Here is a 15,360-nt window from a genome sequence, read left to right on the forward strand (position 1 = left end):
TTTTAAAAAAATAGATGGTTCTGGAACAAATAGGGCAGGCATTGGGTGACAGGCCAAGAAATTAATTTCTTTTCTGTTCACCTTTCTCTAGGGCTCCTTGATCTTTTCAAGAAAGGCAACATCAATTCAAAACAGCTCGGAGTGAAAGGTCTACCAAAGATGTTAGCACCTGGCTCAGCCAAGTCCTGCCATACTTCATGGGGTGACCCATCCTCCCACTGGCCTCTTGGCCCTGACTTCCTCACTGCAAGGGCCACTGATTCCTTCATTTCATCCTGATCACTCACTCCCGTGGATACATCCCTCTGTCTGACCGTAGCCACGTGCAACCATTCCTGTCTTCTGCGGTCAATGAGGGCCCTCCTGCCTCACCCCTACCTTCTCCTTTCTTCCCATCTACTGGCCCTTCCAGCTGTCACTTCTCTCCCCTACCAGCCAAGACTCATGATACAACACCTCAGTGCTTTCCTTCCAATATTCTTCAATCCTCTGCACTATTGTTTTTCTATCATGCCTTTCTAGCAGACCCTCAAACTTTGATCAATCCTACTGCCTGTGCTCTCTGCACCTGGACTTACCCCAGCCGCTGAAGACTGATGAAGGCTGTGCCATTTGAGCTGTAACTCTGACTCTGGTTCGCCATCCTCACCTGGGCTCCCAATCCTTCCTCAAATCCTTCTGTCTGCCCCTCCTCAGAAGCCTCTCTCATTTTCTACTAAGTTTCTCTGAAATCCTTGGATCCCACCAAACATCCACTTTCCTTAAACAGGTGACCTATTCCTCCTATTTTCAGAAAAAAAAAGGAAGCCTTCACTCAGGAACCCCCACTAAATCCACAAACATCTGCATCTCACTCAGCTCTTCCCCCATCCTCTTGTCTCCATGGAGGCCTATCTGTCCTCCAGTCTTTGGCTGCCCTCTTGTTCTGAACCCCAATCCTTCCCACCTTCTCCAGCAAGCATCATCTTTTTTCCTTCAGACTCTTCAATTTCTCTTCTTCTACTGCCTCTTCCCTACATCATTTAAACATATTCAAGTCTCTCCTTTCTTAAACAAACAAACCTCTCCCTCAGCCTCTCACCCTCATCATCTTCCAGCTAAAGACCTCACTCTGATCCTCATTTATTCTCCAGCCCACTTAACAGGCTTGTGACCCAACTATCCACTGGCCCAGCTCTCTGAAGCTCCCGACACCTGTGGTCACTCCTCAGCCTTTGTCTCGCAGCCTTCCTTGCAGCACTGGAAACTGGGGGCCACTCCTTCCTTCCTGAAACATTCATTTCCCTTGACTTGCACACACACCATCCTTCTGGCTTTGCTTCTATCTCACTGGCTGCTCTTTCTCAGGCTCCTTAATCCCTCTCCTTTTTCTCTTCCTAGTCGTCTCCACATTCATCAGGATTCTGCCTCTGTCGTTTTTCCTTCTCAACTCCCAGTCCCAGGATAATTTCCTCTACTTTCACGGTTTTAATCATCAACTCTGTGCAGCTCTCTCAATAATCATTCTCCTCTTCTTTCTTTCAAACAGGCTCGGAACCTAATTTTTTTTTAGCATTAAAATGTTGTGTTTTTTTATTGTGGTAAAATATATATAACATATATAACCTAATTTTTAAAAATTACATTTCCCAGCCTCCTGTGGAGCTATGGATTGCCATGCGACCAGACTTGGCCAATGAGGCATAAGCGGCAGTCGGCAGGGATTTCTGGGGAAGTTTTGCTGTCCCAACATAGGTGCTACTCTTTCATCCTTCTTTTGCTCTTTCTCCTATATGGAATGAAGGTAGGAAGCTGGAGCTGGAGCAGCCATGGTATGACCACAGCTGGCTCTGAGGATGCAAGCTTCCCAGTAAGGAGAGCCAGAGCAGACTGACAGAGCGGACCTGGGACCTGAATGTCTGTGGCACTGCTGACCAGTCTTACTCCACTTACCTTCAGACTGTGCGTTATGTCAGAGTTTTCAATGAGTATAGCAGCAAAATGCAACAAACCCTATTTAGTCAAAGCAATGTGGTTGGGTTGATGTTACAGGAGCTGAACACAAGTTTTGATTAATACAACTCCCAAATGTACAGTTTTTGCTTATATGTCTCTCCTGAACTTCAAACAGCAAACTGGACCTCTTTTCTCTGTCCAGACACCTCAAATGGAAGAGGTCCAAGTTGTCACCCCTCACGAAACACACACACACACACACACAGAGTCACTTGGATTCCTGGTCTCAGTAAACAGCATCACCATCTATGCAGCCAGAATCCTATCAGTCACCATCCTATTTGTCACCCCTCAATTCTACCTCCTAAATATATTTTGAATCTGTTCACCTCTTAGATCTCATCACCGACTTCCTGAACCATTGTAACAGTTTCCTTCCTATTTTTTAATCTTGCTCCTTCCAATCCATTCTCCCTACTGCAGGATCTTCTAAAAGCACAAATGTAATAATGTTACTACTCTGCCTAAAACCTTTCAGAGATGGCTTAGGGCCTGAGGAATACCAGGCATATACTGTAAGACTTTGCCGGAATTATGATGTTGGTCCTGCAACACCACCTCTTTGGCATAGGTGTTGCTCTACAGACCACAGGGATGGGAATATTGACCTACACCTGGTTCAGTTACGGAAACCCCTCTCCCTTGCCACAGTGATTGGTCCAAGACTGGGCACGTGACTAGAGCTGGGCCAATTAGAGGCCTCCCTTGGGATTTGTTCAAACCAACCTAGAGTGTAGTTATTCGGAGTCACATCTCCAACATGGGGCAAACTCTGAGCACTAGGAGAGGCAGAGGAAGGGGGTCTTGGACTGGGCAGCCCACAGGATCAGCCCCTAGTGTTCAGAGTCAATCTGGTTTCCAGTTCGTCTTTTGATTCTGTGTGTGACCTGAGTATCCTTCCAGTAATCTTCCCTCCTTTGGCCTAAGCTAATTTGAATAGGTTTTTCTCACTTCCAACCAAAACACCCTGACTAAAGTGAAGATCCTTGGTTGTCTGGTGGTTCCCACAAAACAAATAAGAGTTCCTTCCAGCTCATGTTTTATAAACATTATTTCATTTGATTCTTACTATAAGCTCGTGAGGTGAGTTTTATTATTATCTTGACTTTACAGATAAGAAAAGTAGGGCTCAGAGATGTAAAGTATTTTGCTCAAGATCCAGAGGCTGAGAATTAGGAGCACTTGGACACCAAGTTCCTCTTCTATTCAAGCTGCTTCCCCTCATCGCCCCCCTGCCCCCCAGCTTGTACACACACACACACACACATAGGCGCTACAGAGCGGAGCCCAGGGATAGTAAAAGCAGCACTGGGATAGGGACCAGACTGGGACAGGAGGGTAAGGAGGAAGTCTGAGGATGATAAAGGCCAAGCTCCTCCATTTAAAATTTATAGCCAACTCCAGGTCCAGGAGGAGAAGAAACTCTCAGCTTTTTTCTTTTACCCCTCCTTGTAATGTTTTTTGTTCCCATAATCTATACCGAAGGCTTGCAGTCTGTGCAATAATTCAGTTATATTCTTGGGAATTACAGTTCTGGGGGCTAGCCCGGAAACTAAGTCACTGTTTACAATACAGCCCTTTTATGAGTTGGGACTGTCCATATCTCAATTCTTTTAATTTATTTTGTCTTTTGGTTACGTTGTACTTTTTTTTCTTCCAGTTTTATTGAGATGTAACTAACATACAGCACTGTGTAAATTCAAGGTATATGGCAAAATGATATGACTTACATACATCATGAAATGATTACAATAAGTTTAGTGAACATCCATCAACTCATACAGATACAAAATAAAAGAAAAATAAAAAAAATTTTTTCCTTATGATGAGAACTCTTAGGATTTACTTTCTGAACTTTTATATGTAACATACAGCAGTGTTAATTAATCATGTTGTACATGACATCCCTAGTACTTCTTTATTTCACAACTGGAATTTTGTACCTTTTGACCACCTTCATCCAATTCCCCTTCTCCCCACCCCCCCACCTCTGGTAACCACACATCTGATCTCTTTTTCTATGAGCTTGTTTGCTTTTTGAAGTATATAACTGACCTACAACACTATGGCAGTTCCTGGTGCATAACATAGAGATCTGATATTTCTATACATTTCTAAATAATCACCACTGCAATTCTTTTTACTTTTTAAGAAAGGAAGAGAAAATGGGCCTGCCCTGCTTTGAGTGTCCCTGATGCTTTCTGAAGCCACCCCGTATTATTGTAAAAATGGGTCAGGTAAAGCTTGGTGGGTCTCAAAGGGCAGCTGGAAATGGCAGGCGAGTGTCATAAGTAACTGTCAGTGAGGCCTGGTGGGGGAGGGGTGGAGGCCTTGCCGGTTTTGTGGGCACTCCCCTCACCCTCTTCATGCCCTGCAGCAGTGTGGCCAACTGTTCCAGAAAGCAGCTGTCTCCCTGAGGCTGCTCAGGCTGGCAGGACCTCCAACATCATCGGGTCCATGATTCACAAACCTGGCCTTACTCTCTCCTCCTTGTTCTAGGCTCAGGACCTCCTTCACATCCAGGGTTAACCAGAAATCATCAGGTGTGGATGATCATCTTCCCAATTGCAACTTTCCCTGGAAACATCTTCTCTGTCTCCACACCCCCCTTTCTAATAATGGTGGAGTCATCCCTCTACCAGAGGTGTCCTCACCATTCATGCTCACATAACATCTCCTTCCACCTTTTCTTCAGAATCATCACTCCTGCATCATTCCTATCACTCTTCAAACCTGCTCTAGTAACTTCCATATTTTAACAAAACCCTAACAGAAGTAAAAATTAGATATGGCTATGAGCACTGGAAAACAGAGGATTAAACAAGACAGAAATTTCTTTTTCTCAAATACAAAATCAAGAGGTAATAGCCCAGAGCACGTACGGTGGCTCCCTAAACATTAGGAACCCGGATTTATTCTAACTTGTTGCACTAACATCCTCAACACATGGCTATGGCTTCAAAGTTCGATAGGCTGTCTGCAGCTCTATTTACATATTCCAGTGAGCAGGAGAGAGCAATGGCTGAGATAAGCACACCACTTCCCTTTAAAGCTACTTCTCAAAAGTTGCACGTGGACACCTCCACTTCCTTCCTGTTGGCTGGAACTGAGTCATGTGACCACACGCAGCCATGAGGGAGTCCTAGAAACTTGCTTTTATTCAGGCAAGCCATGTGGCCAGCTGGAACTGGAAAGTCTATAATAAAGGAAATGGGGGAGAATGGCTATTAGGGTCATCTAGCATTCTCTGGCAAAGCCTCCTATGATTCCACATCCCTTTCTAGACCTCTCCCTGTTCTGTGTTCCCTGTTGGACAAGCTGTCCAAACACTATAGCTCTAGCATGGTCTGGCTGCCACCCCACTACTCCTGGAACACTGTCCTTATCATGTGCACCAATGACATTCATGGGGCCAGAGTCAAAGGATCTTTCCCCTTCTTCATCTTATCTGAGCTGGAAGTAGCATCTACCACAGCTGACCACTCTTTTCTGGAAACACTGCTTTGTCAGTCTCCGGGACATAGCACTCTCCCGGTTCTCCTTTCGCCTCCCCAGCCTCTTTTTCAGTCTTCTTTCCTGCTCTGGCTCCTCTGTCTGACTCCTCTGGGTCCCTCTTGAACCCTCTCCTCTTCTGCATCTACCTCCTCAACCTAGGTGACTCCCTCAGATCCCAAGGTGTTTACCATCATTAAAATGATGCCTCCCAAAGCCCCACTCCCAGCCCAGGCCTCTCTTCTGAGCACCTAGTGACTGGACAATTGAACTGGATCTCTGACGGGCATCTCAACTCAACATGACTAAAACAGAATTCTTTTTTTTTAAATTAATTAATTAATTTTTGGCTGTGTTGGGTCTTCATTGCTGTGCGTGGGCTTCTCATTGCGGTGGCTTCTATTGTTGTGGAGCATGGGCTCTAGGCGCGTGGGCTTCAGTAGTTGTGGCACGTGGGCTCAGTAGTTGTGGCTCACGGGCTCTAGAGTGCAGGCTCAGGAGTTGTGGCACACGGGCTTAGTTGCTCCGAGGCATGTGGGATCTTCCCGGACCAGGGATTGAAACCCTGTCCCCTGCACTGGCTGGCGGATTCTTAACCACTGCGCCATCAGGCAAGCCCCTAAAACAGAATTCTTGATGTGTCTCCCTGAACTGTAGTCTCTTTCCTCCAGGCTACTCCACCCAATAAATGAGACACTGTTCACCCACTTACTCCAGCCAGAAACTTCAAAGTTATCTTTGGTTTCTCTATTCCCTGCCCCTATATCCATCCTATCAGTGTCCATGTCCAAAACAGCATCTTTCAACTACTCACCTTAGTGTGGCCACCAATTTGGTCCAAACCACCATTAGTTTTGGCCGGGGCTGCCATAACAGTCTAATTATCTCCTTGCTTTTATTTGTGCCTGCCACCCACCCAATTTATTTTCACACAGCAGAAAATCAAAACACAGTCTTCTGCATAAAACCCCTCAATGGTTTTTTTTACTTTTTTTTTTTTTTTTTTTGCATTACGCGGGCTTCTCACTGCCGTGGCCCCTCCCGTTGCGGAGCACAGGCTCCGGACGCGCGGGCCCAGCGGCCATGGCTCACGGGCCCATCCGCTCTGCGGCATGTGGGATCTTCCCAGACCGGGGCACGAATCCGCGTCCGCTGCATCGGCAGGCGGACCCTCAACCACTGCGCCACCAGGGAAGCCCACCCTCGATGGTTTAATAAACAGTCTCCATTCCTAAACACAGTCTTGCATGGCCTGGTCCCTGCCCACTTCCCCACTTCATCCTTGTTCTTTTTCCCAGGCTTGCTGAACTCCAGCCACAAGGTTTTGTTTTCAGCTCCTTCACACATTCACAGCTTACCTTCCTCAGGGCCTCGGCACAAACTGTTCTTGACTTGGAATGTCTCTGCTTGGCTTTTCCCAAAGCTATCTCCTCATTTTCTTGACTTCAACTTCACCATCACCTCCTCAAAGACATTTTCCCTGCTGGCTCCACCTAAAGTACAAACAGCTCTTGTTCTCTATCCCAGTCCTTTGTTTTTGTCCCAGCATTTATTTCAACCTGCAATAATGTGCCCTCCACCGAAAATCAGCCTTATGTAGCAAGAGGCTTCAGCTGTCTCGTTTACTGCTGAATCCTCAGCGTCAAAACAGGGCCTGGCCACAGACCAGGCGCTCAGTCAAGCACCCACTATCTGCTAGAGGATGAATGGACAGACAGGTTCTGCAAGGGGGTCTCTGAGCTGCCTGGGGTGTCACAAGCAGACTGCATCCCCCTTAATAAGAAAAAACTGGGAATGGACTGAACAGTTCAAGATCTCCTCCTTACATTGGACTTAACCTGTTGGTTGCTTTTACTAGAATGTGGTGCAACTAGTCTCTTGACCCAATTTTAACAGATCCGAGTTTCCTGCTGTCCCCAGAACAAATCGCTTAGCCCTCCTCCATCTGAATGAGTTTAAGGCTCCTTAAAAAATGAGGCGTGCTCGGGCCTCATTTTTCAGATAGGTGGATTGAGACCCCAGAGGTCAGCCTTTTTAACATCAGAGCCCAGCCAGCGGTGCGAATACCTCTCTAACACAGGCTGTACCTTCAGTACCCCCTCCCCCCGCAAGAATCCTCTCAGCCATCTTGTCAGGATGAAGGTGAGGGACGAATCTCGGCAGGTAGTCGAAAGAGAGCGTGGTATTTTTAGCACGAAGGCTACAAGCAGCCAGTCTTTACCGGCCGGTTTACAAAGAATAAATGTTAATTTACTACCCCAGTCTTGAAGCCCAACCCCAACCCCAGTCTCCGAGGCCCGGCAGGAATGCCTTCCAGCACTTTCAATTCAGCCATTTTTCTAACCCTGCGCTCACCTCTCTACCCGGTCACCCCCGTAGCCCCGAGTTGTGACACCCACAACTCGCGCTTCTCTCAGGCTGGGTTCCGGTGGGGTCAGTGACAAGGCCGACGTGGCGTCCACGTATTGCTCCGGCCCCCAAACGCTGGGTGCGGGTCCGGCCTCAGCCTGCCCCGCTCACCCAAGGGGCGAGCGCCGACCAGGGCCGCCCCCCGCCTGCGGCCCCGCCCAAAGCGGGACAAAGGGGCGGGCCGGGGACCGGGCGCCGCGGGTTCTGCCCAGGCGCGGGCTGGAAGGCCGGGCGGGGCGAGCGGTGGGGGCGGGGCGTGGAGGGCGGGGCCGCGCCAGGCGGCGCAGGGAAGTGGCGCCCCTTTCTCAGCCGCCGCCGGGCGCCGCGCCCCCGGCCCCGCCCCTCCGCGCCCCGCCCCCGCGCTCGGATGGCCTGAGTCGCGCCCTCCCGCCCAGCGCCGCCGAACTTGCTCTAACTTCCTTGGCCCAGCCCGGCCGCACCGCTGCAGTCGTCGTAGCCGCCGCCGCCGCCGCCGCCGCCGCTGCCGCGCCCGGGTGAGTAGAGCGCGGAGTCCCCGCTGGAGCGTCGGGCCCTGCCGCCCTCATTGTCTGAGGCCGATCCCCCTGAGCGCCCTCTGGGGACTAGGACTGCTCCCCATGTCCAGGATAGGTCCCTCCGGTTCCCTCGCCCCTGCCCCGGGGGCGGCCCGGCGGGCGGCGCTGGCTTTGTCTGCCCAGATCGCCCGTGAGGGGCCGGAGGCCTTGGCCCGGACCCCGCTGAGCCGAACTCGGGCGCCGGGCGGAGTGAGAGCCACAGCGGGCGACCTGGCTGGCGTTCGGGGTTCTGCGGCCCTCGCCCTGTCCGTGTCCCCGGACGGGTGCCTGCTGCGACCGGGCGCGAGTGGGAGCACTCGGGGAGGGAGGGGTCGGACCGCCGCGGTTCTGGGCTCTGCCCCTCTCTCCAGCCTCGAGCCTTGGGTTGGGCACTCCTTTCGTTTCCGTCACGGACCCTCGGCTGCCCGGAGCTCGGGCCAGGGGTGGAGGGCGGCGCGGACTGGGGAGGGCGGTCCCCTTCCCCGCCCCGCCTCGAGTGTGCTCCAAGTCGCCCACCCCGGCGGTGTGTACCACTCTGCCCTGCACGGGTTTGGGGCGGGCGGAGTTTGAGTAGGTGGTGATCCAGCTTCTCCGTGCTGGTCGTTTGGGGTTGTGCTTTGGAGCAAAGCCCGACTCCTGATCTAACTGGAGCTTTGGTCGAGTTGGGTCTGTGGCTGCGGAGTTGGCTTGTCCCGGGGCCACTGCTCCTGCGGGGAGGAGTGGTGGTGCCGCCAGTGGGTATGGTGTGTGTGTGTGTGTGTGTGTGTGTGTGTGTGTGTAGGGACACTGCCGCCAGTGGGTATGGGGTGTGTGTGTGTGTGTGTGTGTGTAGGGACACTGCCGCCAGTGGGTATGGTGTGTGTGTGTGTGTGTGTGTGTGTGTAGGGACACTGCCGCCAGTGGGTATGGGGTGTGTGTGTGTGTGTGTGTGTGTGTGTAGGAACACTTGGGTACCGGGACTGCTGGGACACGAATCCGGGAGGCACGAAGAAGTTGGTCTCAGGCTAGAAGGGGTCGGTGCTGTGAGGAGTCGGGAAATGGTTGGCCCCGGTACTGCCCTGGCGGCTGGCTGCGGCGCTGTGTAGCAGCGCGCTGGGGTCTGGGGGCATCCGGTCATCCTGGGCCGTGAGTTCAGGGCATTGCATTGGAGCCTTTGCAGGTGTGCTCTCTCCCATGGCCTGCTCTGTAGGAGTCCTTCTCTCTTCTGAGATGGGGGTTGCCTTGGGGCTGATAGGAGTGGGTGGAGCTGCTTGCCAAATCCTCAAAAGTAGCCTTCCCCCTTACCCTTGACCTCAAAGTAGGGGAAGTTAGTGCCTGCAGAGTGCTCAGGTCACCCCTCCCTGTTGGTGAAGGGAAACCTGGGGCCTAGGCCATCAGAGCACCCCAGCACCCCTACATTCCCTCTACATTCAGTCAGCCCTGTGGAAGGCCAAAGCACCCTTGTTTCCAGGGATCCTCCTGGGCCCTGGCACCCTCAGAATGAAGCGCATATTCCTCCATGATGGCCCCATTTGCCCTTTCACCTCCTCTCTCAGCTGTCTCCAAGCTTTGTCTCATCCTGAGGATCCATAACGTCTGGGGGTCAGGCCTTGGAAGCCCAGGCTACCAGACGGATTTCCCCTCCCCTCTTATTGCATCCCCACATCTCTGAACTCCACTTTTGGACTACCAAACATGGTCTTCAGTTCATTCAACAAAGCATGGTTGAGAGTCTGTGGGGTGCCAGGAGCTGTTGCAAGCATTGTTCCAGGCTCACAGCTGACTGTCAGCTCTGTGTGGTCTTAGAACCCAGGCTGGACATGTAGTAGATGCTCTGTAGCGTTTATTAATCTGAGCTTGATCTCTGCTTAGCAGCATTATTCAGGCAAACAGGAGTTCAAGGCCACTGGTGCATTTGGAGGTTTGTGGCAGCCTCTAGGAAGAAAGGGGCTGCAGAAGGGTTGGCTGCCCAGGGAAGTTCCCCGCTTTACCAGCTGGGCAGCTGTGCAAATCTCTGAGGACAGGTGAGGGCGCCTCCCTTCCGGTGACTGGGAGTGGGAGGACAAAGCACGTGTTCTGTGTGGGAGAGGAGGGGGCCCTGCCCTGCAGGTCCTGGTGGTAGTGAATTCCCAAGGAGGGGAGGGAGCAGGGAGTTCTGGAAGCTCTGGCTTGTGGAAACATTTCCTGAGGTCTCACTCTAGGTTACAGTGCGCTCAGGGATTTGACTTGTTATTTGTTTAACTTCAACTGAGATAGAATTCAGTTTGGCAATGCCTGTAAAGTGCCATTGTGCCGGTCCTGGGAAACCTTTGCTGGTTTTAAAATGTGTAGTAATAGTTAAGTTTATTGAGACTTAATGATTGAGACTTACACCACATACTATCCTAGAAGCTTTACTTGTATTCATTCATTTAATCCGTGAAACGACACAGTATGGTAGATAATGTTAACGTCCCATTTTACAGATGATGAAACTGTGGCCTAGAGAGGTCACAGAGTAACTTGCTTAAGGTCTGAATGTGAACTGGGTTTCCTCATACCTAATTAGATAATGCCTTCCTCTCAGAAGTGAATAAAGTTGATTAATACACTGAACAAGCCTGGCCCACAGAGGAACTAGTAAGTTCTTCAGTGCAGGTGCCCTTATGTTCCCTGCTTCTGAAAGCATCTCAACTATCTGGGCACATAGCAGGTTGACTGGTGATGTAGCTTTTGTCTCCCTAAGGCCAGGGAATGGGAAGACCGGCACGGCCATGCACAGTAAGAGCGAGTCATTGCCTGTATCTGTCTAGATAGATCAGAGTTTGCTGTGGTAACAATCCTCAAATCTCGGAGAATTAAAGCAACAAAGGATTATTTCTTATACCACATCCATCGCATGTCTGTTTTATGTTGTTCTCACCGTGGGACCCATGCTGATTAAGTGAAATGTTCCTGGTCACTTGGACAGACGGACAGAGAACATGATGAATCTCACCCTGGCTCTTAAAGCTTCCACCCGGAAGTGGCATTTCAATGGTCGAAGCAGTCACATGGCCACGTACTTCCCTGCAGGGTGGGGAGCAAAAGAGGACTGGGAACATTTGGTGAACAGCACTGATGCCTGCCATCTGCCCACCACTGTGCCTTCTCTGTGACTTCCCAAGGTCTGGGTCTGAATGTCGTATGTTTCTGTGTCACCATGAACATCGATCATGAATTAGTCAAAGAAATGTCATTTAGGTTAAAGATGAATTGAGGTGCCACATTTGAAGGGCAGAGGTATGGTGAACAAAAATGCTTATTAGGGTAGTAAGAGGTTGTCTGCAGAAGCAGCTTGCTCCTCTGACCCTGGGCAAGTTATTTGAGCCCCTTGGGTCTTCTTTTGCTCATTCATTTATTCATGCATTAGTTTATGAGCCCAAGGACTAGTGATGAGTCCCAGGCCAGGGATTCTTACTAAGCACTTGTTTAGCTCCTAGCCTGGTGCTAGGGGCTGTAAACTGGGTTCCAGGATTCCTGTTTCCTGCTGCTGGGTCCTGGTGGCCTTTAAGGAAGGATATTATTGTCTATGGGAAGCGAAGCAGGCTCCTGCTCTTTCTCTCTGCCCTGGCACATGAGCCCTTGGACTTCTTGGACTTCCTCATGCTCTATCTGTATGTGGCGAGTAGGGGCAGCCACCTTTCTTGGAAGCAGGAGCATGTAGAAGCACCTCTATAGGCCTTGCCCTTCCCCTTCCACCTGTGAGACTCTGGGGCTGAGCCTGCAGGCCTAGGGGTATGGAAAGGTAATGTGGTGAGGTTACTAAAGGATGGAGCCACACGAGGACAGGCTTGAATATGGGGCTGGGGTGGTTCTCTGTCTTGCAAAGTGGTTTAGAACCCCTTTGTTAATTGCATATTTCCACCCGGGCCACGCTTGCAGGGTGTCAAAGAGCTGGCTACCCTGTGGACCTTGCTTTTGTGGTTTGTCACCGACTTTGTCCCTGGTGACTTCCAGCAGGGTCAAGAAACACTGGTGGAGGTGGTGGGACTTCAGGTTCTTCTGCTCGTGGTTAACGTACTATCCTTAGGCTTGTCTCCTCCTTTTTCAGGGCTTCTGTTTTCTCTCCTACCTGGAATAGAGGGAGAGGTAACGGTGGTCTACAGCAGTGGTCCCATTCTTGGCTGGCCATCGGAGTCCTCAGGGGACTGTGTAGACCTGTGCTTTGAAAATCTTTGGTCTAAGTGAATGCCAGCATTCCTGATTTGTCTTATCTTCATTATAGCAGTGGGATATTCATAATGTCTCAACATCTGTTTTCTCCCTTAAGGGCATGTTTTTTTTTTTTGGTTCAGACAGGGCAAGTGGCTGTGTTGGACCAGCAAAGGGCCTGGCTAGTAGGAAATGTTTAGTGCCGATGAAACATAACGATGAGTAATGTTGTCCAGCACCTAGAGTGGACAGTGGTGAGGCCAGCTTTAGAGTTGTATCTACTTTCTAGCTGAGTAGAAGTCAAGTCTTTGATGTTTTTTCTTTCTTTTTTTCTTGGATTTGGTTTTCTTATCTGTGAAGTGAGAAGAATCTGCCCTTCCTGTCCCTCGTGGGGTTACTGTGAAGCATACACCCTTCAGGTTTGAGAAGCAGTGTGTGCAGCCCCTGAGTTAGGGTGATACCCTGGTTTGGGACTGCTGCTGTCACGCTGACGGCTCTCAGCAAAGTGCTCACCAGCCAAGGATTCTGGGAAGCCCATTTCCTCCATTCTTGGGCCTGGTGGTGTTGGCCAGGGCTGGGCCTGGCTGGGCGTTGCTGTGGTTTTTCCTCAGGAGGCCGCAGGCTGGTAATCTGAGAGTAAGTGGGCCTGGGCAGGCTCCTGGAGGTCTGTTACGTCTCGCCTGCCCAGTAGCCAGGGAGAAGTTCCTAGAGCCCTGATGTCTATCAGCTGGATAGCTGGAGGGACCAGCTCCTCCCTTCTTGGGCTCTGTCAGCCTGTGCTGCGTGGCTGCGAGCCGTGGCGGGGCCATCGGGATCCTGGGTCAGAGCTACACTTCTGGTGCTGCCTCAGACTCTGCGTATGTCCTGGAATTTGGGAGAGCTGAGGCTGGGCTTTCCTGCATGGGTAAGGTTTGGGGAGGGGTCGGGACGTGGGGCTAGGCAGAGGTTGACCCTGAGGAGAGGTTCGATGAACCCCCTCTCTGTGTTTTCCCTGTTTACCTGTACTAGCTGCTGGGGCCTGTGCCAGTCTATTTTGCAGGGCCCAGGAAGCATTAAAAAAGAAAAAGCGGCTTTGAGGAATTTGTCGTCCTGATACTCCAGAGAGGGGCCCTCACAGCAGCTGGAATTAAATGAGTGTCCCCTGTATCTCTTTCATCCACACCCTGAAGTCTGAGTGGTGAGCCTGGGAGGGTCGAGGGCAGCAGCATATCCCAGGACACACAGTTCCAAGGCAGGGTCTGTGCTGATGCATCAGAAGCCCATCAGGGCACCATGGGATAACCGGGCTTGTTGGAAAGTGGCAGGTGGAAATAAGGGATATGGCCGCCCCAGCTTCAGATTTGGCCTCCCAGGGATGGGCGACTGGGCCCTACACACCCACTGCAGCAGTTCGGGCCATGTGTGACTCTCAGCTTTTGGAGTGTTTTGATCCCCAGTCTGGGGTGCCCACTCAGCTTGCTCAGGTCCCTGCTCTTTCCAGGCTTCTGGCTGCTGCCACCAGCTGCTCCAAGGAAAGGCTCTGGTTGCCCACTGAGTGACCATTGCCACGAAGAGACCCTGTTTCCTCTCCAGATGACCTCCCTAATGTCCAGCCACCCTGCAGCTTGGCTGTCTGGTTTCAGCCCTTCACCCCTGCGCCAGACAGACAGGGTCTGTCCCCCAGGGCTTGGTCGGGGAGGCCAGCCCCAGCCCCAGCGGTTCTCACACTCTGGGTGAGGGGTCCAGGAAGACTTGGAGCTCCATATTGTTTAAAAAAAAATCATTCTGACACTCGTGAAAACAGTAAGGCACGCTTTATTCAGGAGTGTCGTGATAGGTATAAGGACCACAACAGTGGGGAATGGGGTTTTGCAGTAGGGGAGAGAGATTGGGCTCAACCCCAGATGTTACAAGGGAGCAGAGGTGGGTGGTTGGATGGATGGTAAATTTATAGGAGGGGAGGGTAATTCTTTGCTAACTGACCTGACAGTTCTTGCTGAAGGCAGGCTAGGGTGATCAGGTGTCATGTGGCAGGTGCTACACGGGGAGGAGGAGGAATTTGGTCAGATGTGGAAGGTGATCAGCTATGGAGGGTGGGAGATCCTGGCTAAACTGCCTTAGCGGGATTCCTGCTAAAACTGGACTCTACAGGGACAGAGACAGAAGCCCGGGTTTGGGCCTCATGGGGCAGAGGGCTCAGAGGATCCTGACTAGTTTGGTCAAAAAGACACTGTCAGTGTACGAGGCACTAGCCTGAGCTCATCAGCACTCACGCTTGTCACTCAGGAGTGGTGGCCCGCTTTGTGGGCGTCACTCCCTTGCTTCCAGAAACCTAGTCCTTTTCTTTTCAGCACCTACTGGCTCCTTGGCCCCTGGCTCCTTCACTCTTGGCCCCTGGACCGCCCTCTGCATCCAGGAAACAGTATGGACCCGTGGCCTTGGTTCCCTGTGCCCCCGCCCCCTGCCCCCAGGCCAGTGCTGGCTGCCCTTGTTGCCAGATCTGTTGGGAGCCAGATAACAGCCATTTGACTCTGGACAACCCTCCCTACTTGACCCTCTTTCCTTGACCTGTGTACCTTGTGTTTCCTGTTCACTGCATCCTGGGCAAACCAGTCTGACAACTTTATGGATCTCCCTCTCCCACAGGCCTGGGACCCGACTGTCTAATCTGCCTGAGCTGGGCCAAGGGAGGTGCAGTGGGTGATCCCCTCCCTCCCCCACAATGCCGCTCCAGGGGCCTTCTGGCCTGATCCCCTGCTGCTTCCTTCCGCTGCCCAAGGCCTTCGATCCTCCTGGTTTT

At 51.4% G+C, this 15,360-nt stretch overlaps 1 protein-coding gene and 1 long non-coding RNA gene across 6 annotated transcripts in view; one reads left to right on the forward strand and one right to left on the reverse strand.

The window, feature by feature from the left end:
- Positions 1-3,604: 3,604 nt before the first annotated feature.
- LOC132506837 (uncharacterized) lies at positions 3,605-8,044 on the reverse strand. Of its 2 annotated transcripts, none has more exons than XR_009535970.1 (3): positions 7,843-8,044; positions 6,846-6,980; positions 3,605-5,191 (listed from the first exon to the last, which is right to left on the reverse strand). It is a non-coding gene; the product is annotated as an uncharacterized LOC132506837 (long non-coding RNA). The 2 variants fall into 2 exon arrangements; XR_009535969.1 differs by having other exon boundaries at positions 3,605-6,106.
- Positions 8,045-8,300: 256 nt separating this feature from the next.
- Positions 8,301-15,360, forward strand: part of TSPAN14 (tetraspanin 14) — a 55,116-nt gene continuing 48,056 nt past the window's right edge. The window contains exon 1 of one of the 4 annotated variants that reach the window (XM_060125985.1): positions 8,301-8,390. Coding sequence is in view for 2 of the 4 variants with exons in the window: in XM_060125983.1 (XP_059981966.1) it covers positions 13,482-13,485 (4 nt within the window). In the remaining 2 variants the exon portion in view is untranslated. Of the gene's footprint in view, positions 8,391-9,075; positions 9,096-13,466; positions 13,486-15,360 lie in introns of those variants that run through there. The other 3 variants (XM_060125986.1, XM_060125983.1, XM_060125988.1) reach the window with 3 other exon arrangements.

Source organism: Lagenorhynchus albirostris, chromosome 16 (assembly GCF_949774975.1).
Source record: "Lagenorhynchus albirostris chromosome 16, mLagAlb1.1, whole genome shotgun sequence".
Classification (NCBI taxonomy): Eukaryota; Metazoa; Chordata; class Mammalia; order Artiodactyla; family Delphinidae; genus Lagenorhynchus; species Lagenorhynchus albirostris.